General features: G+C 47.7%; 1 protein-coding gene across 2 annotated transcripts in view; it reads right to left on the bottom strand.

Moving 5' to 3' along the window:
- Positions 1 to 27319, bottom strand: part of LOC146782995 (polyamine-transporting ATPase 13A3-like) — a 374238-nt gene that overhangs the window by 13121 nt on the left and 333798 nt on the right. The window contains exons 29-32 of one of the 2 annotated variants that reach the window (XM_085638059.1): positions 19273 to 19493; positions 19021 to 19109; positions 17649 to 17729; positions 7416 to 7505 (exon numbers count right to left, since the gene is read on the bottom strand). In XM_085638059.1, the coding sequence (XP_085494185.1) occupies positions 7416 to 7505; positions 17649 to 17729; positions 19021 to 19109; positions 19273 to 19493 (481 nt within the window). Of the gene's footprint in view, positions 1 to 7415; positions 7506 to 17648; positions 17730 to 19020; positions 19110 to 19272; positions 19494 to 19618; positions 19713 to 27319 lie in introns of those variants that run through there. The other variant, XM_085638060.1, reaches the window with a different exon arrangement.

Here is a 27319-nt window from a genome sequence, read left to right as displayed (position 1 = left end):
GACATTCCTGTAATGGACGCATCTGGAGTCTTTCGTGAGGGATGATCAAGATGCAAGAGGCCATCATCCCTATTAGCTGCATGAACACTTGAGCTGGTAGTGAGTGTTGTGGTTGAAAGTCTGGTATGAGGGCTTGCATACTGGCTATCCTGGTTGGGTTGGGGTAATGCAAGGGCTTTGGCAGTATCTATTGTTGCACCTAGATACTTTTGGGTGCGAGACGGTTGGAGATGTGACTTGGTGAGGTTTATTGTGAATCCTAAGTTGTGTAGCAGCTGGATTGTGTTGTGTGTGTTTTGTACACAATTGTTGCGTGACTTGGCTTTTATGAGCCAGTCGTCTAGGTAAGGAAACACATGAATGTGTTGTCTTCTTAAGTGGGCTGCTACCACCGCGAGGCATTTTGTAAAGACTCTGGGTGCTGTTGTGACTCCGAATGGAAGGACTTTGAACTGGTAATGTTGTCCTTCCAGTACGCAAGTCCTTCCTGTGAGCAGGGTGAATAGGAATGTGGAAGTAGGCGTCCTTGAGATCTAGTGTGCCAAGGAAATCGCCTTGTTGAAGCAGCGGGAAGACCTATTGTAGCGTTACCATGTGGAGGTGGTCGGATTGTATGTACAGGTTTAACAGTCTGCGGTCTAATATTGGCCTGAGAGTGCCGTCCTTTTTTGGAATGAGGAAATAAAGGGAGTACATCCCTGTGCCTTGGTGGTGTAGGAGAACCAGTTCTATTGCATGCTTTTGCAAGAGAAAGAGAACCTCCTGCTTGAGAAGTGTGAGATGTTCTGTGGACATTGGACGTTGTTTGGGAGGTATGTGGGGGGGAAGGAGTAGAAGTGAGTTCCAGGCAGTAACCATACTGGATAATTTGTCTCACCCACCTGTCTGTGGTGATGGAATTCCATACAGGTAGGAACTGTGATAGTCGTCCCAAAACTGGAGTGGAGTGGTCTGGGGGGAGTGGAGGGAAGTCACTCAGTGCTTAATTTGTAAAATATTAAGTCCAGGTGCTCAAATTTTTGTAGGAGGCCACTCCCACTTCCCCCGGCTCCACCCACTTCCTCCACTGGCCACACCCTCTTACTCTATCGGCTCCACCCACATCCTCAACTGGCACTGCTGAAAGGCAGATGTAACACCCGATCTGGATTTCAGCAAGGAATCCTTCCGCTAATAAGGTTTTGATAGGAGGTTCCTCTAACCCATGAGCGCTGGGATACCTCAGGGTGACTACGCGCTCTATAAAAATTTCTAATAATAATAATAACCCATGACCACTTGAGAAAATGATGAAAACAAAAGTGTATTTGAAGTACAATTTTGGAACAAATTGGCTAAAGTGACAATCACACCACGGAAGTGTCAGGATTGTGAAAAATCCAAGCATCACACAAAGAACAAGCCTCGCAAACGAGCCTTGTACATTCTGGCGGAGGTGGGGAGGGTGTGGTATGTAAGCAGTGGAGCATCTTGAGAACCACGGTTGCAAACCTGCTACTAAAGCATGCTGTGGCAGCGCTCGGTCAATTACTGACAGCGCATTTTCCATTCAAATTGCAAAAAACAAAACAAAAACACTGACCTGTAGTTTTACTGATAAAACGATGTGCCAATCAAACAATAATGATTGGAAATTGGGCTTCAGAAAATATTTACAATTTACACATCACCAAGTAAGGTGTCTTGATTAATTTTGCTCATAATAAAATCATTGTTTTAATCGCACTTCAGAATTACAAAATAATGTGCTTCCCTTCTCGAAATGCGGATATACTTTTAAAATATTTGTGCAGTTCCTTTACAGATAGTTCATTTCACAAAAGCCACTAACTTTACAGTCACAAAAATAAAAGTCAACACCACTATCCATTTAAAAAGAATAAACAGCACTTTGTCCGATGACATAGCCTGCCATTTGACCGGTCTTTGAATGCACAGCAAATGTGACAAGATGAAAAGAAAAAAACATAAAGGCACTATATTGTCCATTCCCCTATTTGAACTCTACCCCGATTATTTTGGAGTTGCTGCAGCAGCACCCACACCCCTATTTCCAGCACCTATGGCCCAGGCCAGAAAGCATGGAAATGGCACACACTAAGTTCGGACAATGCAAACTTAGCAGGTTATACTCACCACCACCAGTATGCTCTGCCTGTGCCGCCCTCTACCCTCCTGACCCGACGACACTGGAGAAGGGGGCACAGTATCTTGGTCCAAAACTTGAGGTCACTCTGCCTCAGAACAGAAGCGCCCAGGGAGCCCTGTGCACGTGTGCAAGGCGAGGGGTAGCCAGCAAGGGATTACATATCGGAAGGGAGGGGCTCCTTCATATTGCAGAGAGGAACTACTGGGGACTCCAGATACGCATTTGCATATTATTTAAAGCTTATGCTCTGTGCGAGCATAAGCATTATATAATATGCAAATGTGTGCCAAGGTGAGGGCAGAGGCCATGGGGACAAGGCAGACCAACCACACTAGGGCAGTCAAATTTGTAGCGCTTTCGCGCTACCCAATTGAATGACGCCCCATAGAGATGGGGTGATGTTTTTTTTAAAAAGGAGAAAAAAAAAAAGCAGTGCAGGGTCAGCACATGTGCAGCGTGTGCAGCATGTGCACGCTGAGCCTGCGCTCTACAATGTGCTTGCTGCTGGTTCCGGTCGGGAAGGTGAAGGGGAGGTTGGCAGCATCATTTGCAGAGTACAGCCGGTCACAGTGGCCTTCTGATTTTGTTACAAAGCCAGCTCCCTGTTTCAGAAATGGCCCCAACCTTCCAGCCTCGTGGGGGTCTGCACCCAGACGTGGCACACTTTAAATAAATCACCTACTTTATCAACAGTTTAAACCAGCCCCGCAGGGGCCCGCTGCTGGCTGAATATTCACAAGGGCTGCGCCACGACCCCTCACTTCTGCACTCAAAACACTTTAAGGCAGCAAAACAACCATTCAGGCAATTCACAACATGTGTAAACAGCTGATCTTAAAGCTTGGGACACAATATCATAAAACGAGAATCTCTAGAGTCTGCTGGTTAGGCATCATATAAATGTATGGATTAGTAGGGAGGGATACCAACATATTAATTCCTACAGATTTAACTCTCAGTAGCAATTTACCTACCTACCTCCTGATCACGGATTGGTCTCACCCTGATTCAATTTAAAGAAAAGCACATACAAAATTAAATGAACTGTTTTGGAGGGGCACACAGTAGGAAAGAGTTGTCACTGTCGCAAGATGAAAACGTCATACAAATGTGTTGTTATAAAAAGCATGCACATTAATCCACTGAGCTATACACACTATATTAACGTAACGTAATGCTTCTCGGCAATACTTGGTCTAGAACATCAGAAGCCAAAACAAGCATGCAGTAAAAAAATATTAGTAAAAATAAGTAGATCCCGGAAGTGAGGGTCAGTTAGAGAGTCGTGTCTAGGGCATGACAAAACTAGTTTTCTCCAGGGAAATCTCCCATACTTCAGCTTAGCTGTTATGAATGGCGGGGCATTATTCCCGAGGAGCGACGTGGGTACAAATGTATTTCACTTCACCTGGCTGGCATAAAACTGTAATGGCCGGCAAGCTCAAGAAAAAGCAGCATTACTTACTGCTTTTATTAATCCGACTCTGAGGCCTGCTGCACTGCACAACACGCTGCTGCCTTCTTCAACTGAACTGACTGACTAGTGCCGGTGCGTATCGTGCGTGTGTGTGCGCGTCATGATAAGGAGGGAAGCATTGACTTTTGAAAACGTTAGGCTGCCGCACACAGGACCAAATCCAGCCCAGTCAGTGGCCCACCCAGCGCAACACTAACTGAAGGCATGGATTTATTTTAGTGTGTGATATATCGACTGGCTCTTCACCAGAGACTGCAATGAAGTGCAGATATTGTGTGACATACATTGCCACTTTGTGAGTTGGCGCTCAGGTATGTCTAGACCCGGCCCTGAAAAAAGAAGTGCTGGTGCTAAGCACCGGAAAGCACCAGCACAAATTAAGCACTGAAGTCACCGTTTTGTGGTGGGGGAGTTGTGGGTATTAGAACCACACCCTCGCCTCAGTTGTTATTGCCTCTGTAAGTCCCTCTAAAATAACCTCTGTTAGGGGAAGTTTGGGTGGGGCTTTTGTATGTGGAAGAGGTATTTTCTGTGCCAGTCGTTTCGGAGGCGCCCCTATAAGAGGAGCAACGAAAGGAACCTCTACTAGTTCTTGCTTGCAGAGCTCCTATAGATCTGGCCGTTTCTGTGTCCTTTTTCATCTTTTCTAAAGATGTGTCCACAGTAGGTCCAAACAAGTGTTTCTGATCTAAGGGCTGATTGAGAATGGTAGACTGCACCTCTTGTTTAAAACCAGATATGCGTAGCCACGCATGTCTGTGTAGTAACACACTTGTATTAATCGTGCGAGATGCTATATCTGCTGCATCCAGGGCACATTTAATAGAGGTTTTTGTAATTACCTTTCCCTCTTCTATAAGATAGTTTGCCTTGGTCTTATATTGGTCTGGGAGATGCTGCATGAGCTTTTCAAGCTCATCGTAGCGAGCCCTGTCATATCTTGCCAGTAAGGCTTGTGAATTGGCGATACGCCAGAAAATTCGCTACCTGGGACGCAACTCTTTTACCTGATGCGTCCAGTAGTTTAGACTCTTTGTCTGGCGGAGGGGCGTCACCTGTGGTTTGGGAATTTGCCCGTTTACGGGCATTTGCCACTACTAATGAGTCCAGAGGAAGTTGACCTTTAATATAAGCTGGATCACTTGGAGACGGTTTGTATTTTTTTCCAATTCTAGGATGGAGCACCCTAGCTCTGACAGGGTCTTTAAAAATCTCACGGGCATGTTTAATCATCCCTTTGAGCATAGGGAGAGTATTTGTTGTTTTTTGAGGCTGTGAGAATGTCTCTAATAAAAAGTCCTCCTCCAGAGGGTCTGAATGGAGCTGGACCCCATGGTATTGTGCAGCTCTATTTATTAGTTGCGCAACCCTACGTTGTCCTCTAGAGGGGATGGTCTGAAGGGATATCAATCTGGCTCAGGTACATCTGGGACATTATAATCATCCCAAGAGTCATGAGGTGGGATACTGTGGGGGTCATCATCAGTATCATCGTGTGGAGGGTCTATGTCTTCATCCCCACCCCCTAAATCCTCATCATTATGTTGTGGTGCAGGTGAAAGAGGAGGCACTGGAGAGTGTGCTGGAGAGAGTATAATGCTTGGAAGCTGTGGAGGTGGAGAAAAAGGCCTCATAGGCGAGGTGGATTCGTCTTTTTTCTTGGAGGGTATCTCAGGTGTTTGGGGTGTCCAATTTCCTCTTTTTAGGTGGTATAGAGGTGACCTGGCCGGTAATGGGGTCAATATGGAGTGTTTTTTTGCTGGTGGATCTGGATGGAAAAGTTCCTTCGATCCGTTGTCTTTTTTCGGCGCCAAGGACTTGGGCTCTGAGTGGTGCTTTGCCCCGTCTTGTTAAACTGTAGGAGGGGGTTTTGTGTCCTTTTGCTTAGGTGGAGTTTTTGACTCCGAATATTTAGGCTGTTTTTTCGGATCCGAAGTCTTGGATTGAATTTGCTTCTCTGCCGAAGAGTCCGGTACCTTGGGTTATGCTTTCGGTGCCGAAGATTCTGGTGTCGAAGGTACCTTGGGTTTATGTTTCGGTGTCAATGATGCTTTTTCTGCACTGTGGTGTGGCTGGCTCAATCCAGAGCTGCCTGAAGCCTTTGTGGGCTTCGGAGCCGGGCCTGGAGGCAGGGCTTCTGAAGTATTGTCACGGTGTCGACCCAGACCCGAAGGTGAAGGTGTTACCAGAGCCTTTTGTTTTTTCGGGGCAGAGGCGTCGACGTCAGTACTCGCGCTCCGTTAACCTGGCATAAATCGGCTGGTCTTTTGAGTCCGAATCGTCTGCTTCGAAGACGCTGGCTTGTTCATCTCCTGTCTCTGGTTCTAGATCGTCGGGGCCTGCCTCGAAGATGTTGTCTGGCGCCGAAACGGTTGATCGAAACATTTTGTGACATCGGGCCTGGCAATCACGTATAGTTTTCTTGGACCTGAAAGAGTCACAGGCCTGGCAGTGTCGACTCTCGTGTTCTGGAGAGAGCCAAAGGTTGCAGACCTCGTGGAGATCTTTGTGTGGGAATTTAGCCCCACACTTGCATCTTTTGAATGGAGTCCTTTCCATATGCTGGTTGATGGTGCCGATCGGCCCAACGGCCCACGTCGACAAACGGACTCGAAAATTTCTTGAGAACTGGATACGCGTCGAGAGAGATTGCGATCGAAACAATAGTCTTGTGGTGAGGGCCTTTGCGCGTCGAAAGAGAATTGAAACAACGTCGACCCGGAGCGCAGGAAATTACATCCAAACCCGATGGCGGAAAAAACCAATCTGACGATGGAGTCGATGCCAATGCGCACTACTAACCAAAGGAGAAGTCTCCTATCTTGTGACTACAAAGACTTCTACAATAAAGTGCAAACATCCGAGACCAACAACAGATGGTGATCTATGCAAAAGTATGCGATCTAAAGCTCATATGCCTCGAACACACTGCTATAACATCATGATATTAATGCATTTCCTTGCTTTACACCCCAACCTGGGTACACAGCAAGCTGTGTGTAAAGCCTCACTCACCCAAACACTGTGCACTTCACGTATCAGGAGACAAGGGAAGTAAGCACTGCTGCCTACCCTGTGCTATGCAATGTAGGTGCTGCAGAAATAAAGGCTGGTTCAACTCAATGCTGTCACCCGTAGTACAATCAGTTGATTAGTGTCTACTTGTAATATTTTATTTTTAAAAGAGTACATAAAGTACGTTGCCAGGTAACTTCTATATAACTACCCATTATGTGAAGGTTGCTTGGGATAGTTGAGCAATACTCTCATTTGGCGCTTACTTGACTGCGATGTTAATTCAAAGCGGAGTACCATAATAGTGTCTTGTTAATGTGCTGAACGAGGTTATTGCTGTAGTCTGGTGCCCATTCTTCAATGTGCCGACTATAGGAGTGACAACTATTACTGATCCGGAGACCAGCATTTAGTCGGCATATATGTTTCCTTGCTTCGAGTCTGACGGGTTAGCACGTATCTAGGACTGCCTCAATGAATTGAAGCTACCTCAATGGGGCGATCAAGGACTTCAGAGTTCGTTGAGGTTACCAAGCTGAGCCAGGATCACATTGTTAATAAATCCTCTGTGTAAGTATCCAGGGGATTGAGAGAGGCAAAAACAAACCTCTTGCCTGTGCAGAGGTGCAGAGACCAGTGCGTCGCCTGACAGAGTTAACAGGAAGACTGCACAATGAATCGTCCCCAGACACAGCACAGCGCACATTCTATCCACAGAAAGCCTTTACCCACCCGCCCCAGTTTTGACTTTGTCAGTTCTTGCGTCTTTCATACCTGTGGGTATGTGACCCGGCTCCGGTACTCGTAGCTCCTCTTCGTGTAGCAAACGCGCTGCCAAAGGATGTCATAGTCACAGACAAAAACCTAAGGTGAGAAAAGAAACATCAATTATCAGACCGTCCTATTGTTCAGCATAGGATAAAAAGCATAAGAGGAGATGAGATCACAGGACTGGGAACACGGGATACAGCTGCAGCCACCCAACTGTGCTGAGCAAAGCTATTCACCTTAGAACAACTTTCCCCTACTCTTGTGTCACTACTAGAAGGACTAGAGCCACATGAAGTCGGGATCCTTACAAGGACTGTGTTAGAACCATGGCTTTGTTTAGACGGCACTACCTATCCTTTAATCAATAAAGTGGACTTGAAATATTCCCTGTTATGCTGAATAGGCTTTCTTCATTTTGCATAAATACATTGCAAAATTGAAATATGAAACTGCCTCGTTACTGTAAGGAATTTTGATGAAAGCAAAATCTTTGGTGGTAATCCAAGGCTCGATTTGGTTTCTCTACAGACGAGTAAGAGACCTTATATGATCACTCACAGCGTAGCGCGGCAGAAGCCTTTTTACTGTTTGCCAACGTTTGGTGATACAAATGTACATATGAATGGCAACAAATAATGCAAAAGTAAAACTCACTTTCTAGAGACCAGCCCTCAGGTTATCAGCCCCTTCAGTTATGTGTGGGGAGTCCAGTCACGGTAAAGAACCGGGGAAGGTGTATCCCATTCCCACCCAATCTGCTGTGTGTCCAGAAAGGATGAGTTGTACAACAGAAGGAACTGAAGGGGCAGGTGCTGTATTGAGAACACGGAATACAATGACATAACTTACCTGTCAATATATCCTCTGTAAAATACAAATAATATGGCGCTCTATTTTTAAGCCTATAAACAGAGCTTACTACACATATATTAGGGTCATTTTCTGCATTGATGAAATCCCGTTTTCACCCACAAACCTCGGAATGCTGGCAGTCTGACTCGTACCAAGTTAAATACATTATAAGAATACATTTATTAGTCAAGTGTACGTCTTCATAGGAGGTAGGGTGGATCACATGTAATTCAATTCTACAAAACATACCAATATATCTCCCTCCCTCCCTCCCTACCTACCTACCGGTGGTCGCCAGTAGGTAGTTCTAGTTAGGATGTAGTTTCCAAGGGACAGTATTTTTTCACTTGCCATTACCTTTAGCGTTGACGAACCTTCACAAAATTTTCGAAACTAGTTTGATGCTCACTTCACCTGCTGCCTTGAAAAGTTCAGGGTGATCCGTCAAGTGGGAACTGAGAAAAAGGGAGGGGGGCAAAACGCTTTACCCAGGGTTTATATTATAAAGCCGGGGGGTCACGTGCCCCCCCTCCCCCCCTTGGGGAGCCCTAAATAGCCCATGGGACCGCCACCCCTCAGGGACGGCTCCAGCAATGTCCTGGGGTGCCCAGCTCAGGACATTGCAGTTTGCTAAGGCTTGGCGGAAGCACCGCTCCTGCCTTGCCATAGCAAACAATTGCTCTACTTTCAAAAAGCGAGAGCAAAAATGCTGTAGCTTGTTGAAAGCAGAGCAGGTCCATTTCCCTGCTCGCTAAGAAGAGAGCAGGGAAACAGACATTGCTTTGGGACCAGGGAGCTTCATGTCAACAGCTCCCTAGATCCCAAAGCAATGCGGCTCCTGTAGGAGGCGGGGAGCCGGCAGACATCGTGGGGCCCTTCAGGCCCCCCTGCAATCCCCCACAAGGAGAGGAGTTGGCCTAACGGCTAGGGCGCTCGACCTCGGACCTGGGAAACTGGGTTCGAGTCTCGGGAATAACGCTGAACATCCTGTGATTCTGGGCAAATCACTTAATCTCCCCGTGCCTAACAAAAAAAATGAATGTGTGGAACTGGTGCTATGTAAAGCGCTCTGATACCAGATTGGATTTGGGTCAAGTTTGCGCTATATAAAACTCTGCCAAAAAAATAAAATAAAATAAAAAAGTGGCCTGGCACCAGGTGATATATATATTAAGGCCTGGCCCGGGGAATGGGGACCCTGGGGCTGATACAGCCCTGGGAAGGGAGGGCCGAGCAGCCCGCCCAGCCTTGTTTTTTATTTTTCTTGTTAAAAAAAGGGGTCCGGCTCGGAGGCTGAAAATGACCCAGGGAAGGGGGTCCACGAGCCCCCCCCCCCTCCTAAAAATAGAAAGAAAAAAAATGGCAGCTTGCCGGAGGCCCTTTTCTCCACCACTCTGCAAACGCTCCATCTGGCGCGCTGCTGTTTGAGAGATGAATTCCTCTTTGCTGGTGAGGGTCCTTTGGGGGGCCAACAAGGTCCCCTGTTACCTCCAGTAAGCCAACACTCTGCAAACGCAACTACTAGTTAAAAAAACATAGAAATTCACAGAAAAAAAGTTTCCAAGGACATTCTAGTTAGGAATTAGCATTTTTTTTAAAACAAAGGTTGCAGGGTCGTTGTAGTTAGCAAACAGAATTTTTTTTAAACTCAAACTCACTGGAAAAAAAAGGTTACAGGGACGTCATAGTTATGGTCAGATTTCACTTGTATAAAACCAGAGAAATTCGGCTGTTCTAGTTACCTGAGCGAACTATCACATAAGCCCCCGCAATGCATTGCTTATGACCTCACATATTACATCACTCATGACATTGTCAATGACATCACTGATGGCATCATCCACAGAACAACTCACACACCTACTCACACCCCCATACAACCTCTCGTACACCCACTCACACAACCGTACAACCACTGACATATCTATTCACAGACCTATACCAGTCCTCACACACCCACTCTGACCCAGCGATCGAAATTCCTCCAAAAACCACGAAGGTGGAATACTAGTTATCGTTTTCACATCAGATAGCCCACCTTTGTAGTGGAACTAGCCTGATAGGAAACTAGCCTGATGGGGAACACACCTCCTGACTAGCTCATTTTCCTGTCTGTCCTGGTGCCAAATTGGCCCGGGCAGGGGGTGGCATTTCTCCTGTCTGGGGAAAGCCTGGGTCGCATATCAATTTCGGCGGAGGCCTTTGAAGACATCTGTCTTGATGTGCTGATTACTTAGCAATCCAGCTTGGCGGGGGTGACAACACCTCCAGCCGGAGCTGGCATTGTTTGTTCTCAGAGCATGGGCTCTCACTGGCAGGGGAGGCAGAAACCGGTTTGTGGTGGCTGGCTCGTCTACACGTCAGCCAGTACACTGGTAGTCCGTAGGGTTTCAGGGGGCACCTCTAAGGTGCCCTCTGGGTGAATGTATTAATAAATCCATCACTGTTTGGGCTTATTAATACGAGATGTTTGATACCAAACATCTTTTGTTTCTGTGAAGTCATCATGTAGCTGGGGGACTCGTAATTACCATTGTCCAGCACAGGTACTGAAAATGGCTTCCCTGTTCACTTGTAATATCCAAGAATCAACTAAGACATCGCAGAGGCATATCTGCTCAAGCAGATATGTCCACACATGTAGTATAGTGCACCCTGCCTTAGGGCTTAAAGCCTGCTGTAGGGTGACATACCTATACTGCATGCAGTAGCTGCAGACATGGCACGCAATAGGTGTGCCATATTGTGTTTTCACTTTTCTCAGCAACATCTCAACCAGCCTATAATAGTAGTTGGCATGAGTGTGCTGAGTGGTCCCTTAGGGTGGTATAATACATGCTTGAGGGACCCTCTTTAGCCTTCCTGCCCCAGTTACCATGGGTACAATTTACTAGGGACTAACAGGGGGTGCTAAAGGTATTGCCAATTGGGGGGACAATTGTAAAATTTTACGGCAAGAGATCTGGCACTGGTGACCTGGATAGCAGGAACCCAGAGCACTCCTGTCAAAATTGCATCAAACATCAGGCAAAAAGTGGGGGGTGACCATGTCAAAAAGGGGCACTTACCTACATACGTCAGTCATTCCGTGGCTCTGGGCTGAGTGAGGTGGGTATCTCTCCGAGAGTGAAGAATACTCCTCAAGCTCAGGGCTATACCCTTTTTCCTCTTCGAGTAGATGAGGGTGATCTTATGTGTGGGGGATAAAGGTTGATGCATGGGGCTTGTGGCCCAATGTTTAATGACCATTCTTAGGTAGCGGCTGCGGCCCATCCAATTGTTGATCCTGTCTATTTGGATGACTGCTTATGGTGCTCTTGTGTAGGCCTTCAAAAATATTGCTTTCTTCCTCTTGTAAGACTTGTTCTTGGGATTCTGTTACCTGCTTCTCTGGCACTGTTGCTGAGTAAGACACTTTCGTCTTTGATGTGGTTGGAGCCAGGGTTTTCTTTAGCGTCAAATAGTGACCATGTTCCTTTTGTTTCATAGGAGCCAATGATTGCTTGGATTCCGAATGGCTCAACGCAGAGCATTTTCCAGTATCGAAGCTGGGTGTGGGTGTTATGTTGATGCCGATGCATGGCTTGACAGACTGCTGTTTCAGCACCAATGTGGACCTGGTGTAGGCTTCCTTCCTTGTCTATATACCTGGTTGTCTAATTGGAATCGAAAAACTTGTTGTCCTGTCTTTGCTCCGAGGTGCGCTCTCGATGTCGAACAGAGCCCGAGGGCTGTGGCGCACTGTGGCGTGCAGAGCTATGTAAGATTTTCTTCAATCAGAGTGGGTCAATTGTACTCAAGGCTCTTGGCATAGTCTTTTTTCTACGTCCTGATTCAGGCACCGGAGTCTGGTGAGTAGCTTCCCAAAGATGCACGTCTGACTCTTCTCCCAGACTGGACTCATCGGAGGCGACATAGTGCGGGCTGGCGATGAGTTGCCCCTGAGCGGGTGTGATATACATGTCCAACTCACCCTCGCTGTCTGCTTCTTCTTTAGATAACTCTGACTCTGTTGCCATCTTCATGGTGTGAGCTAGTCTCCAATCAAGTCTACTTCTGAGTGTTGTCTTGTTTTTGAACAAGTTGCACGCAACGCAGTCCTGCTCCTTGTGCTCCGGCGAGAGAGACAGGCTGCAGATGTCATGGGTGTCGGAGTAGGCGTACTTCGCCACTCACTGAGGGTACTTGCTAAATAATTTGACCTTTTTAGACCCTGTTACCCAGAGACGACCATTGTTGACGGGGGTAGAGGACGAAAACCATTCGAAGTCTGCCGCAGCCGTGTGTCCTACATGGTTCCAAATGCTGCAGGAGCTGTGTCTGTCTTCTCTGTTGGTTCTGTAGTTGTCCGGGCAGCCATAGGCCACTTGGGCCTCGAAACTTTCAGCGCAATCAGTCCAAGGCCGATGGTGGAAAAAAAATCTAATAAAGGAGCTGCTGAACATGCGCGATGGCTCGTAGAGGAGGAGATACTACGCTGACCATAAAGACTTCCGTGAGAAAAACAAATTGCAGAGTCCGTGCCTAACACTAGATGGCAGGAGTGTGCATAGCATGTGTATCTGTTGCCAACATGCTACGAATGCATGCATCCTTTTTTTAGGGTCGCAAACAGCCCACTGGTGGAAGTTGCCCTACACCATTTGTAAAGGAACATCAAATACATTTATAGAATGTCTTACTAAATGTCTTAATATGGCCTACAAACATTTTAGCTGGTTTTACTGTCTTAGGAGGATTAACCTGTAGTTTCTTTACTTTTATCTTAATGCTATTTTACGATCGATACAGGTCAATTTGCTTGATCTCTTTTATCACTGTTTTAAAAAAAGTTATTTTTTAATGATATTTATATTGCATTTCATTTCAACAAATCTATACAAAAAACCTCTACCACCTCCCCTAAGAAAGCAGACTGCTCTCAGCCCCAGTGTGAAACAAAGCATTCCAGATGTCGGGGACCTTGAAACAATCTCCCTTCCCTGACCTCCTGAGCAAACTGAAGGGAAAGTGGGAGCGGAACATGAGACTTATAGCTGATGCCGAGTGAGAAGACGCTCAGGGATTCAAACTGTGGTGATGAAATCTAGTTTTAGACTATTCCAGTAAAATTAAATCATGCATCTATGTAGTAGAATAAAATAAAGATTTGGCAAAACCACTGGCACACAATGCTTACGGGGTGCAGGAAAGAATAATTTGTCCTACATGGAGAGGTTCTCTGGAATGCATCCTTCAGATTGCACGGGCAATCTGATTGGCGGATCGATGGTCATGCTCAGGTACCAGACTCTTCGTGCCCAGTGCGGAGCCACAAGAATGACTTGGGCCCGGTCACGCTTGATCTTCTTCAGCACTCGGGGGGGGAAGAGCGGAAAGCAGGCCGCAACTACACTCATGGCAAAGAAGGTCGCCGAGCAAGTGCAGCCTTGGAAACCCCAACGCTCCAAACTGCTGACATTGCACGTTCTCTTCGGTGAGAACAGATCTAACCAAGGCTCTCCCCACCGCTGAAAGAGAGCTTGCACCACCTCCGAGTGAAGACGCCATTCTTGATCTACAAGGCACCGATGGCTGAGTTTGTCTGCCCTGGCGTTCTGCCAGGTGTTGAACCACCAGAGTCATGCCCTCATGGTCTAGCCATGTCCAGAGGCGAAGCGCCTCTTGACACAGGGTCCACGACCACACCCTGCCCTGTTTGTTGCAGTACCAAATGGCGGTGGTGCGGTCTGTAAACATCTGCACCACTGTCCCTTTGAGAGAGGGAAGGAATGCTTTCAGTGCCGGGCGAATCGCCTGAAGCTCCAAAAGGTTGATATGGAGCCCAGATGCCTCTGATCTCCGCCTCTCCCAGTTGGCCGCCCCATCCTAGAAGTAACACATCGGCCACCACTGTGAAGTCTGGTGGGGGATGGGAGAGGGATCTGCCTCTGACCCAAGCTTGGTTCGCTAGCCACCACTGCAAATTCTGTGCAGTTCCCTCCAAGATCTGGACGTAGTCAGAAAGATTCCCCTGGTGCTGCACCCACCGGAACTTCAGGTCCCACTGCAGAGCCCGCATATGCCATCTGGCATAATCAATCAGCAGGATGCAGGAGGCCATGAGGCCCAGCAGGCTCAGAGTAATTCTCACCAAAATCCAGGATAGAGACTGAAACATCGGTATCATAGCCCGAATATCCCAGACTCGCTGCTCTGGAGGATAGACCCGAAACTGTATTGTGTCCAGAACAGCTCTGATGAAAGGGAGTGTCTGAGAGGGAGCCAGGTGTGACTTCGGCACGTTGATAGTGAAACTAGCGAGTGCAGGAGGTCCGCCGTTTTTTTTTTCTTTCTTCATATTTATATAGCGCGAACTCGACCCGAAGGTATTGGAGCACTTTACATAGCACCTCATTTACATTACAAATTCAGGCACGGAGACATTAAGTGATTTGCCCAGATTCACAGGATGTGGACGCGACCTAGAGGCTCGAACCCTGGTTTCCTGCACCAGAGGCGGCAGCGCAGCCAACGGACCACATCAACAGCCTGGGGCGAGCCCACCGTCAACAGCCCGTCATCGAGATAGGGGAAGACAGGAACTCCTGATCTGCGCAGATGAGCTACGACCACCGCCATCACTTTCGTGAACACCCGAGGTCACTGGTAAGGCCAATGGGGAGCACGATGAACTGTAGGTAGCGTTTGTTTGCTGGCAGGACGCAAATATGGAAATAGGCGTCCTGCAAGTCCAGCGCCACGATCCAGTCTCCAGGGTCGAGGGCAGAGAGGACCTGAGCCAACGTGAGCATTTTGAGCTTCTCCTTCTGGGGGAAGCAATTGAGGGCTCAGAGGTCTAGAATAGGACACATGCCTTTGTACTTTTTGGGCACCAGGAAGTAGCAGGAATAGCAACCAAGACCTACTTCTGACGCACTGACCCTCTTGATAGCTACTTTGGCAAAGAGAGCTGAGACTTCCTAACGGAGAAGCACCAAATTATCCTCTGACATGCGATCGAAAGACAGTGGCATAGACTAAGGGGTAGTCTCGAAGGGGAGGGAGGGACGGAGTAGCTCCTTCAGACTATTTACAAAACCCACCTGTCCGACGTGATTGATTGCTAGTGGGGGAGGCGATCGCGCAACCGTATCCCATATGGTGAGGGAATATCGGCCCAAGAGGCACGCGGTATTCACAGACCTCAGCTGGAGGAAGAGAACATGCGCCTCCAAGATGATCCAACTTTTTGGATTCCCTATCTGGAGCAGAAGGACATGCTCCCTTTGAAGAAGAGGATTGGACCACTAAGCTCTCGGGGGAAGGGTGTTGGGTGACGAAAACTGGGTCGCCTGGGGCTAGACGATGGCTGAGGGCAATCGTCCTTTTTGCAGGAGCCCCTGTGCTGGGCTTGGACCAGGTGCCCAGGAGGACATCAGTGAGGGCTTTGCTGAAAGGCAGAAAAGGGTCGGAGGAGGATGCTGCAGGCTGAAGCACCTGTCAGGTTAGTCCTGACTGCCACTGAAGAAAGCTCAAAGCTCAAGGCCCAAGACCTCGGCCGCCCTTCACATCACTACAGCGTAGGACGCTCCCTCGTCTGTTGCCACGGTAGGGGGAGAAAGCATGCCAAGGTCTGGAGAAGTGTCCAGACCACTGGCGCCACCCACGTCCTCTCTCCAGTTCAGTTCTTCTAGCTGGTCTGCTAAAGGGTCCAGCGACCCCTCCTAGTCCTCATCACCACCTTCTGGCCGGTAGGGAACGCCAGGGAGGAACAGGGGAACAAAAGTACCCTCTGCCATCGGCGCTGGCCGGGGGCACAACTGGCAGCTGGGGTGTCGTCACCGGGATCGGCGCCAGGGAAGGTCGAGTAAGATCGACCGGCGTTGCTCCGGATCCAGGCCTGGATCCACGGGGGCCCTCCGTAGGAGCACCAGCGAAGAGCGCTGGCGCTTCTTCGCCTTCTTCTTCTTGGACTTACCTGAAGACTTAGAGCGTGACGAGGTGTGGGGGCTCCACAAGCGGTTTCGAGACCTTACTCTTGAATGAGACCGGGAACGACGCAGAGCCGACCGCCGGGCCTCCTATAACTTTCGGGACCGCTCCCGCAAAGACTTTGGATTTATGGCCTGGCAGTCAGAGCAAAAATTCGGGTTGTGGTCGCGCTCCAGACACCAAAGACAAACGAGGTGCAGATCCAGTACAGACATCAGTTTGTAGGAGTCGCAAGGTTTAAACCCGGTTCAGCGTTGGTACATCCCTCGCGCACCAGGAGTCGATGGACTTGAAAAGAAGTCAATAAAACTTCGAAAAAGGTTAGTCCTAAAATGACTTGAGGGGTAGCTCTCGCCGGATCTGCAATAGGCTGGCATGGATAAAGAACTGACGTCAATGTGCAGGGGCGTTCTATGTAGGCACCGCAATGTCATCCCGGCGACAACGACGCCGGACGCGGAGTCAATCGATGCTAACTACCGACGCGCAGGGGCATTGCTAAGAAAAAAATCTCCGGATCCAGTCTGATGCCTGGGGTAATTCTAAGGTAAGGAATCTAACTAACAGTCTCTTTCAGATATGCTCTTGTGCAGATGTAAAAGCCAAGAGCTAACCACCGCTCGGCCCTGTTCACATGTCCTGCTGCCACTCACAGCTATTATTTATCTGTAAGCGTTCTCAGTATTCTCCCTTTTACTTTCAGGTTTTATTCACTTTTCATTATTGCAAGGTTCACTGGGAGGCATCTTAGTTTGGAGCAGTTGAAAACCTGAGCTCCGCAAGTCTAAAAAGATTAACTGAATCCTGACTCCCCTACGTCCAGGAGCAGCAAGGGCTGGCAACTGCAAAGTGCTTAGGAAGGAGCAGCCGTGGTCTGCAGGTGGCCACATGCACAGCAGAAGCAGTCCTTTTTCTAAAGCTTAAATTCTCCGGTTCTGAAAAGTCTCTGGCACACACACATCACAAATCAGAGCTCATCGATGGAAGGAAGGAAGGGGAAATAATTCATTTGCAGCGCATCCCCCTGATTTATCTTTTGACAGAAGGTATTAATAAATTATTTACCCAATTAAATAATAGGACAAATGTAAGAGCATAACAGCGAATGGGTCAGACATCAGTTTTCTTCCACATTATATGTCACTGCCTACTTATTTTTTTTTATTTTTTTTATTGTACACAATCTTTCACTGGACAAAGTCTGGTTCGATTCCTCCTATCATTACTTACCAGTTTTCTAAATCATGTGGTTTCTAGCTCATGAAAGTATAAATGAAGAGCTGTTAAAATGTGGCCAGTCAAACGCCCACAAACCCCTGCCCGCTTACAAACCCCCTACATTAACAGAATATCCAAAACCAAAACAAGAAGTACAGCAGTAGTAGGATGTGAGAAGGCCCTTGCACTTACCTCCAGGAATGCAGACAGTAAAGTATTAGCAAAGACTAACACCAGCAGGGTGAACCTCCAGTCAAAGGGGATACACACCAGCTGCAGAGAAACAAAAAGAAACCATAAAAGATTACAAAACCACCCCTGGACAAACAAAAGAATGGGCGACAACATGGTGGGCAACATACACTGTAGTCTGGTGGGAACATCAGCAGAACGCAGCTGCCTGGCTGGAGGAACCACAAACATCTGAAATAGGTCACTACGTGGATTGTCTTCTTTTTCGTAGGCAGGCGGCCTGAAGAACCAGCAGTCTTTCAGGTTTGTCCTCAGGCAAGTAAGTTTTGTCAGACTGTTGCTTGGCACAAACCATAGTTTGAGAAGGGTTTGTATGGTGTTAATTTTGTTTGTCCCTCAAAAGACTGCTAACTTTCCATGAGCAGAGCACTGGACGACCCTTCAAACAGTTAGCAGTCATATCCTTTCAGCATACGCAGGGGCCTGAGGTAGAAGAAGATGCAAAGAAGACACGCACTGTGTCTCCTAAGCATGTCTAAGCTGAGTGTTAGGGTGTTTCTTCGTCTTCTCTCCTGGTTCTACAAGGGAAGCATACACATCTGGGCTTGAAAGTACCAGACCTGGCGGTATCACTCTAGGATGCACAAAGAATAAAGCAAATATCTCGAGTAGAGAGCAGAGTACCCTATTTTCCAACGGTTAGTCTCGGTTCAAGCATAAACTGCTTGTACCTCATTTCCTTTTCTTTGGATCTGGGACACAGTTATAGTACCCTCGAGTTTAGATCTAGAGAGGGGGCAGAGCTAGTCCTTTTTCAATTAGAGGGTGGTCCGAAGGCAGGATCCAGTTCCAGCCCGTCTCTTATGGGTGCACGAAGGCTTCTGGCTACTATCAGATAGTCTTCAAGTTGGGTCCAGAGCCAGCTGTGGAATGATCTTGGAGGTAAGAGTCCGGTTTAGGATTACAGCGCTGAGCTGACGTGTGTGGTCTGGGACAGGCTGGAATCAGACTGCAGTCAGAGCCTGGTCTCTTCAGAAAAAGATGAGAAACTGTGCAACATGTAGTGGGAGTGTGTATTTTGCTTCTACTGAAATGCAACTAGCCCAAGGCATAGTGATAATTGTAACTGTGTCTAGAGGGGTCATACAGAGATACACTTGCAGAGGTTTTCTGCTATGACTCTTAGCATTACTAGGGTCCAGCTACACAGCAAGCCATGCAATGCCACGGTCTTGCCCTGGACCATGATACACAGCTGGCAAGTTGTGCCTAGTTTAACTTGTGGACAGCGTACAGATCTGGTTGGCGCTGTGAATGCAGAGCGATATAAAGTAGTTCTTCCACATGCCAATTTACAAACTCCAGCCCTTACCTCAAAGCTCTCTTCGATGACTGGGATGGGATACATCATTATGAGGATCATGAAGCCACTGATGATGCTAACCGAAGCCACAAAGGGATCTGGAAGAATAGAATTACAAGAGGGAATTTCAACCAAGATTTTCTGCAGACAACAGTGTGTGGCCAGAGTAACTAATCAGCAAGGTTAGCGTTGCGCATCCCCGTGCAGAGATGCATCTTCAGACTATGCGTACTAACAGGATTACGCAAGGGCTCCACTTACAGTTGGTGTGGGTGGGCTGTCTGAACGGCTTGCCCTTGGTGAAGACCAGCGCCACAATCAGATACTGGAAGCACGACACATAGAAGAGGGTGGTGTTTTCTATACTCATGATGGTGTCCTCTTCCTCCTCGACCATTAATTCACTGTCACGGTGATGAGAAGTCGCGTTCTCCTCCGAACGGCCAGTGCTGAGCGTGCTGTTTACCATCTGATTACACAAGCTGGAGGGAGGCAATCGAGAAAGATGCAATACAGTTAGAACGCACGTCAACAGTACGCTGCCGCGTACGCATCCCTTGCATCCCAAGCCAACGGCACCTCAAGTGATAGCGCACCTTCACGCTAACAACCCTCGATAACCTCAAGCCCGTTCCCAACAGAGCCACGGTTCTCCAATACGTCAGCTTAGCTTATCAAATAAAATTTCATATCCACATGCCCTATTAGGGAAGGAAACAAAAACACAGTTGAAATACCCGAATCTGCTGAGCATGCAAACTTGAATGACCCCACAAATAACTTGATAGGAGGCAGGGATAAATAAGCGTGGTATGTTGAACAGTAACGAGTGCCTAGAAGACCCAGCTCCTATATTCCCGACCTACCACAACATTTAAATCATTCATGAAGTACAACTAAACATAATGGAGGCAGAGTTCTGTTTTATCACAATAAGTACGTTTATAAATGCTATTTCAAGTTAATCCGGCCAAACGGCAGCAGTTCTTATACGCAGGTGGAAAAATTACTTCCATAAAGAGGCAATAGATTCAGTCAGTGACATCCCCATTGAGGATTAAAATTTGCAAATTCTTAAAAAGCTAAAGCTGAAACTAACAGGCAACAAGATCTCGGTACTCCACACCCTGCTGATGAAATGGAGAGATTACAAATGGTAGATAAAAATGAATATATGCAGAGTTGATAACCCAGCTATGCTGAAAACGGAGGTCAGATGACCTACATGTAAAGATGAAACCCGCAAAAGCATATTTCCACGAAGTGACACAGGTCAGAGAAGAGCTACGTTCTTCAGTTACTTCAGAAATCTTGCAGAATTAGCACTAGGCATACACAGCCCACACATGGCAGCATTACAAGGGAACTTGAAGTGGTGGAGATGCACACAGCACACGTGCTAAGGGCCTGCCCAACCCAGAGTAGCCATTGGAATAACGCACAGCACAAAATGGAATCCATCAGGCATCAGACTCTCTTTTGGCTCTTCTACATGGCCGAGTATCATGCAGCAGGATAAGCACGGACTAAGGCGAGGTGCCATCGCCAAACAATGCTTCTTAAAGAACTGAAAATAAGAATACCCCGGTTAAAGGACTAGTTGGAAGAAATCTTTGAATGGCATGCTTGGAACGGATAATATACTGACTCTAAGACAAGGTGACTACTTACATTGACATACTGGGGCCACTTGTAGATGCATCGGAAGAAGAGGCACATAAAGGAAGAGCAACAGACAATCTTGAACCAGTACAGATGGGAAATCTCAGACGAGATTCCTTCAGTGGTATTGTATACAATGGCTCACCTTCCATCCGCTCTTCCTATTCACCCCATGTACTGGTCAGAATACCTCTGCATAATACCGATAACATCCGCAAACACCACCACGGAGCATTTTGTATGTGTGGTCTGTGCAATTCACCAACAGGAACCTGTTGGTCAGGAAGGAGCTGACCCAGCTTGGAACCTTCTTGTAGCAGTTCAAGTGTCTGAAATTGTCCCCGATGGTCGACTGTCAAAGGCCGTCAAAAGGTCAAAGAGCACTAGCAGGCCTGAGAAAACCTGGTCCAAAATGCAGATCATGTCATCCAATGTGGCAGTTTTACTGCTGAAATATGGCCTAAATCCGGACGGATGTTTGGCCAGGAGGTGTTCTTTAGAGAGTAAATTAATTATTCCATTTTATGTATCACATGTTTGCTTTACGTACAACGCTCTGATATCCTTACGTGTCATGTTCCCGCTATATAAACCTCCTCAAATAAATAGATATTAGTTGGCTGGCAGCTGCTTCTTCGAAAGCTCTCCCTACGCACAGCAGATGGGCAGGGTCGAGTCTACGCTGTTCGATTGAGAGATGATGTGGGATGCCTTCCGTGGAGTCTAAAAGAACCATGATCAAGGGAGGCATTATTCAAATTGTACCATGTGTCCTGAAAGATTGGAAGTTGTCTTTGTTATGTGTTGGCTGGTATTGCAAAAATAGTTTGTGGGTTTTAGGTCTGTTATGGACAGAGCCAGATCTTGTATGGTGATGGGTGAGGAGTGCCATACATGAAAGAATGTTTGAAGAGACCGATTAGAGGGGCATTCACACTGAAGTTATTTGTTATCAGTTGCATTTTCTGTGTGAAGCTTGTGAGAAATTCTTTGCATTTTTACATTGTTTGGGGTTGAAAATTGTTTGATGTGCCAGAATTACTGTCCACGTGCACTGGGAGAGGATATTTGCTCCTGAATGCAGTCAAATCTAAGAGAGGATGCAGCAACTTTGAATTCTTTTCTTCATTTCCTGAGCTTGGACAGTAGCGGAGTCTTTCCTATTTCCCCATTCACTTTCTTCTTCCTGAGCATACTTCTTGCTTTGGTTAGGGTTTAGAAGAACCATGGTTGGATGTGTTTTCTACATGAAATTTTGAGTTGTGGGGTGCAAGGTTCTAAGCAGTAGCGGTTATGTTTTTCTCGTAAACACAAGTGCCATCCTCGATAATCCTGTGTGGGCTGAGATGGCCAAATAAAGACGTGAAATTCTCTGAAAGGCAGAGGAAGTTAGTTTTCTCTGTGCGCAGGAGAGTCTTCTGGGTTTAAAAGGCTTGGTGTGTGTGGATTGGAATTGGTAAAAATGTGAAATAGGATAAGCTGAGGATCATACCAGGGATGAAGGTACAGAAAAGGCTGAAGTGATAAAATATGAGGTCAAGTCTTGAGTGCATTGAGGTTATGTTGTTTAGTGTTACGAAGTGTTTGTAAATCCCCATTCTATGCTGAGATCGGCTAGAAATGTATTGTTAAGGGAGAGCATGCGGAGCAGAGGTTTTTTTCTTCTTTCACTGGCCGTTGCCGTGCGCGGTCTGTCATCAATAATGTCATTTCAGATCTTGAAGTCAGTTCTCAATGATCTCACAGGACAGGTCACGAATGATGTAATACATGAGGTCATAAGCAGTGCCTGGCAAAGGCGCAAGTTATAATTACTTTAGGGCACAATATCTAGCTACTTGAGATAACTATAACTGGGGAATATCAGTGGGTTTGTTTGTTTAAAACAATACATTTTAACTGACATTATTACCTACTAGAAGGTCCCTTTAACCTTATTCTTTTTTTCAGTGAATTTCTTGGACTGTTTTTATTTAATGCAAAGTGTTGGTCTGCCCATTTCTGCAGGGTCACCACCAACCTTTTGCCTCTGCCCTCTGCTTTTTGCTGAATTCGTTTTGTTGACCTTAGGACTCTGCACTCTATCACTGTTCAACCACTGCTAACCAGTGCTAAAGTACTAGTGCTCTCTGCCCAAAACATGGAACATTTAATTTACTTATAAGACCCTAGTAAAGTGCACTACATATGCTCAGTGCCTGTAAAATAAGTACTACTAGTGGGCCTCCAGCACAGATTGTGTCACCCACTTAGGTAGCACTTTAAATATGTCTCAGTTAGTCTGTGTGCAGTTCTAAGCTGCCATGTCGGCCTGGCAAAATAAACCTTTTGCCAGACACAAACTTTCTTTTTTAATAAATAAGTCCACCCCTAAGGTAGGCCTTTGTCAGCCCAAGGCCAGGGTGCGGTGCATTTAAAAAGTTGAACATATACTTTTAAGTTTTACATGTCCTGCTAATTACAAATTCTTAAATTAGTTTTTCACTACTGCAAAGCCTATCTCTCTTATAGGATAACATGGGAGTTGTCTCATTACATTTTATAAGTGTAATTTCTAAATGGGAAGAGTTAAATGGTTCATGTTTGGTGTCTCTGGAATCTAATCCCAATTCCTTTACGGGTTCTCCTCAGGATGAGGGCTGGGTGAATTCTCATGTACTACTCAGAGAAACCAGTTTCTTGCAGCTTGGGGCACTGTAGGAAGAACAGATAGAGGTCTTAGTACCTCTCAGAGGATGCACGGCCATTTGGACGTTGGAACTTTACTCATTTGAGTTTCTGAAGGCTGGTACAAGAGACGGCAATCCTCTAAAGTGACTGTGACAATATCTTTCTTGGTCACAACGTAGAGGAATTAGGGATATGAAACTCGTAGACCATCACCCACGGGTTTCTTAGCACAACAGACATCAATATGGAGGACTCAAAGTTGTAGGAAAAAGAAAAGACTTTAAGCCCATTTTAGATTTTCCTAGGACCCCACCTTTGTGTACCAAGAGCGTTAGTTGTAATTTCATCACTCTGGCGTTATGAACGATAGGACTGGTGAATTTTGAACAGTCAATTGTGTGTTTTTTGTATGTTGCTTTTTCTTTTTTTACATTTGAGCACAGAATATTTTGACAAATTTACACTTTGTGGATTTGACTGTAGGTAATTTCTCTCTTTCCTGTAATAATGTTCAAATTGTAAATGTATTCAAATGTATTCAAATCAATTGTAAAAAAGGAATCTGGGGCCATATTTATTTAGTAAAATGTCCCTCCTGTACAAGTAAAATTGTGTTTTGAGTATTGCAACCACCTACTGTTGTCTGTTTTCATAGTATATATGAGCCCCAAGGTGGTTGTAGGTAAGGGCCCAACCCCTCCATTTTGACGATACTTTTAGGAAGCTGGCACTTTGCTGCCTTAGCCATTTGGTGCCTGTAGCCGGTCTCTGGTCACATCACTGGCTGTAGATGGCAGCTGAGCTTTGCATATTCCTCCTAGACAGCCACACACAATAGGATAGGAGTTTAGGTGTGAAAGGATGGGCTATCACTGGCAGGATGGGAGGAGCTGGGCCCAGCCTCAGTTACACCTGAATAGGCAGTGTCCTGCTCCACACAAAGGGCTTCATGCCTCCTGTAGTTGGTCTGGCGCCAGGGCCAGGAAGGCAGGGTATCTGTGCACTTCAAAGGCATGCCTCTTGCAGCGACTCCCCACTTCAAAGGCTGTATACAGGCTGTGGACTCTGCACTCCGGCTGAAGAGCATTAAGTTCCAGCTCGGAGTGCCCTGAAAAATATGGTAAGCTCTTCTGGGGGTAATTGATTTACTGACCCAGGAGACAATTTTTTTTTTTTTTTATTGTTGTGGGAGAGACGATGCACTCCCTGCAGCCCCCCCCCAACATAAAATGTTTGGTGGTGCCCCTGCCTTTTCTAGAGGCACCACCAACAAGATGATATGTGCCTAAAAAGACCATATGGCATTATGGGACCCTCATTCATAGAAGTGAATAATAAATGAGGCTGCTTCCCCTCATTTATTACTTATCCCCCCAGTATGCTTAGTTTATTATAATGATAATAATAGTGGGTGTCCCTGGCCAATCCAGGACACCCACCGCTTTATATTTTCATTGAGGGTTGTGGGGGAAGCCCCACGGCCCCTCTGCCAGCACCTACACTGGGTGCCGCCTGGAGACTGCAATTATTTTATATATTTCTTTTTAATATTTGGGAGGGGAGCATGCGGCCCCCTTCCATGAGCCAATGCTGGCCTCAAGGACCCCGTTCCCCAAGGCCTAAGGTGGGTTCCCAGGTCCCACTTGGGGAGCCAACTACATTGGGGGCTGTTGGGGCGATGGAGGGGGCATGGACTCCATGGCACAGCCGGCTCCCCAGCATTCATTTATCCCGGATGCAGCGGGAGCCCGGCTTTCTCCCGCCCAGTGGGATGAGGATTTTTTCCTTTTTCTGCTCCAGTCAGGTGGGAGCAATCTCCGAAAAAAGGTGTGCTCCCAGCCAGCGGGAGCATTTCTGCAGCTACTGCCCGGTGGCAGCCTACACAAGTCTTCTCATGGGTGGGCTCTCCGATACAAAAGCATTGAGCCGGACCTGGGGGATGGGGTCCCACGGCCCAGTTCCCTGTAAGGTGAGTGTCTGGGCTGTCACGCATTCAGTCTTTAACCTCCAAAATGGGTGCCTAAATGATCTCACAGTACAACAGGCTTTTCTACAGAGCAACAGCAGCACTTTTTAAATGCCGAATGTAAACAAATCTGATGCCCCGCCCCCCCACCGACATATATAGCAGTGCTCACATCCCAGAAACAGACTGTTTTTAGTGGATGAAGGTAAACTAGCACTTGGAGGGAGGGAGTAAGCAAGCAAAGCCTGCAGAATGCCTTGAAACTCCCCGAAACCTCCACTAGCAGCTGCGTTCTGGACTGGTGTTTGTGTAGTCTGGCAGATAACATCATGGGATGTTTTGTTTCGGAATCCTGCAGCACAAATTTAAGGTGCACATACTGCCACCAACGATTCTATGACCTCTGACTGCTGAAATGTTGGGGGGGGAGGGAGGGGGGGGGTAGGTGGGGGATGGGGTCCTCAGGGCCTTTTGAGATACTGGGAAGAGGCTGCACTCCCTCTCCCCTTATATCTACTGAATCGGACCCAGGGGAGTGGGGTCCCTGGAACCTCAGGGAAGCTTGGGGAAAACAGCTGTGCACCCGCCCCTTTAAATTACCGTTGGCCATGAGGGATGGGCTCCAGGTGCCTTAGGGAGGCTCGGGAAGGAGGCATGCACCCCTACCCGCCCCCAGCACACTAGGGGGATGGCTTAAATGGAAAGAGTATTCCTTCTCTGCCCCCCTATATGTGTTCATTCAAAAAAAAAAAAAAAATTAAGACAGGGGACTGAGTCTAGAGTCCTAAATTGGCTGCTGCCACATCCTTGTTGATGCGGTGGCGGCTAATGTGGTCTTATCACAAGATCTCTTTGCTCCAAGGATGCTCTCTGCAGTGTATATATTTTGAACATTAATTTCCCTAAAACTACTAAAATGAATAACACACGGGGCGTGGCCAAGATGGCGGGGTGAGCGGACGCTTCCTCCCGTAGCTCCTCAGGCCCGGCCAAGCTAGAGCCCTTTTCTTATGCTTTTCTCCCCCCGCTGAGGCTCAGCGCGGGAGAGGAGCGTGGCGGAGCATCAGGGGTGCACACTGGTGCTGTTTTGGTTCGGATCGCCTCGGGGGAACCCCCCCAAAAAAAGTTCGATCGAGACCAAGGAACGACGACGGCGAGCCCGAGGGGCGGAGCGCATTGGAGAGCTGTCCGGGCGCCTCGGCTGGGCCTGGTGCTGAAAGTTGCGATCTGGAGGGGATCTGGCCCGCCGTTCGACGGTGACTGAAGGAGCCTTGCGGGAAGGGACCCGACGGTGTGGAAGGCTTGGGACGGGTGCCCCGGCACTCAGACTGGTGACGGCGACACCTCGCACTGCGGAGGCCCTAACCCCTAGCCGAGGTACAGCGGACTCCCTGATGGGGTTGGACCATCTGGGCCCCTGTGCGTGACAGACGGGGGCCGGTGGTGGAACTTATTTTACTGTGGGGTGCCTCGGGGGCCCCGGTGGTGTCGTTGGGCCTGGTCGTTTTGGCCTGCTCCGCCCGGCCGCCATTTTGTCCCCGAAGGAGCAGTGGTGGCAGCCTTCGCCGGAGTCCTAGCTGCTGGATGCAAGTGACCCCCGCTGCTGCTGGGCTGATTACCGGAGGGATGTGCTGATGAGACCCCTCTGCTGCGGCCCCCTTGGTTGTCTCACACAAGCTCTTGCGGCTGACGGTGACCGGACTGGGCCGCCATTTTGTCACCTGTGACGCAGCGACTTCACTCGTGGGGGATACCCAGGTCGAGTGCTAGCCGGCGGCTGAGCATCCCTGGAGCGCCTGGATCGGTGCCCGACTGCGGAGCTAGCGATGTCTGGAAGAGGAGGCCCGAAGAAAGGGGACCGTACCCTGCCGGACATGCTTGGCAGGGCCCAGCACTTGCGGGACAGGACGCAGCCCTCACCGGGGCCCTCCCGGGCTCCGGCGGATGTGACTGGAGGGGAGCCACCCGTCACGAGGGCCTTTATGGAGGAACTGTTCAGCTCCCTCAGGG

This window comes from Triturus cristatus, chromosome 12 (assembly GCF_964204655.1).
Source record: "Triturus cristatus chromosome 12, aTriCri1.1, whole genome shotgun sequence".
NCBI lineage: Eukaryota > Metazoa > Chordata > Amphibia > Caudata > Salamandridae > Triturus > Triturus cristatus.
The sequence above is the reverse complement of the archived record's forward strand: the minus strand, read 5'-3'. Positions and strand labels throughout refer to the sequence as shown.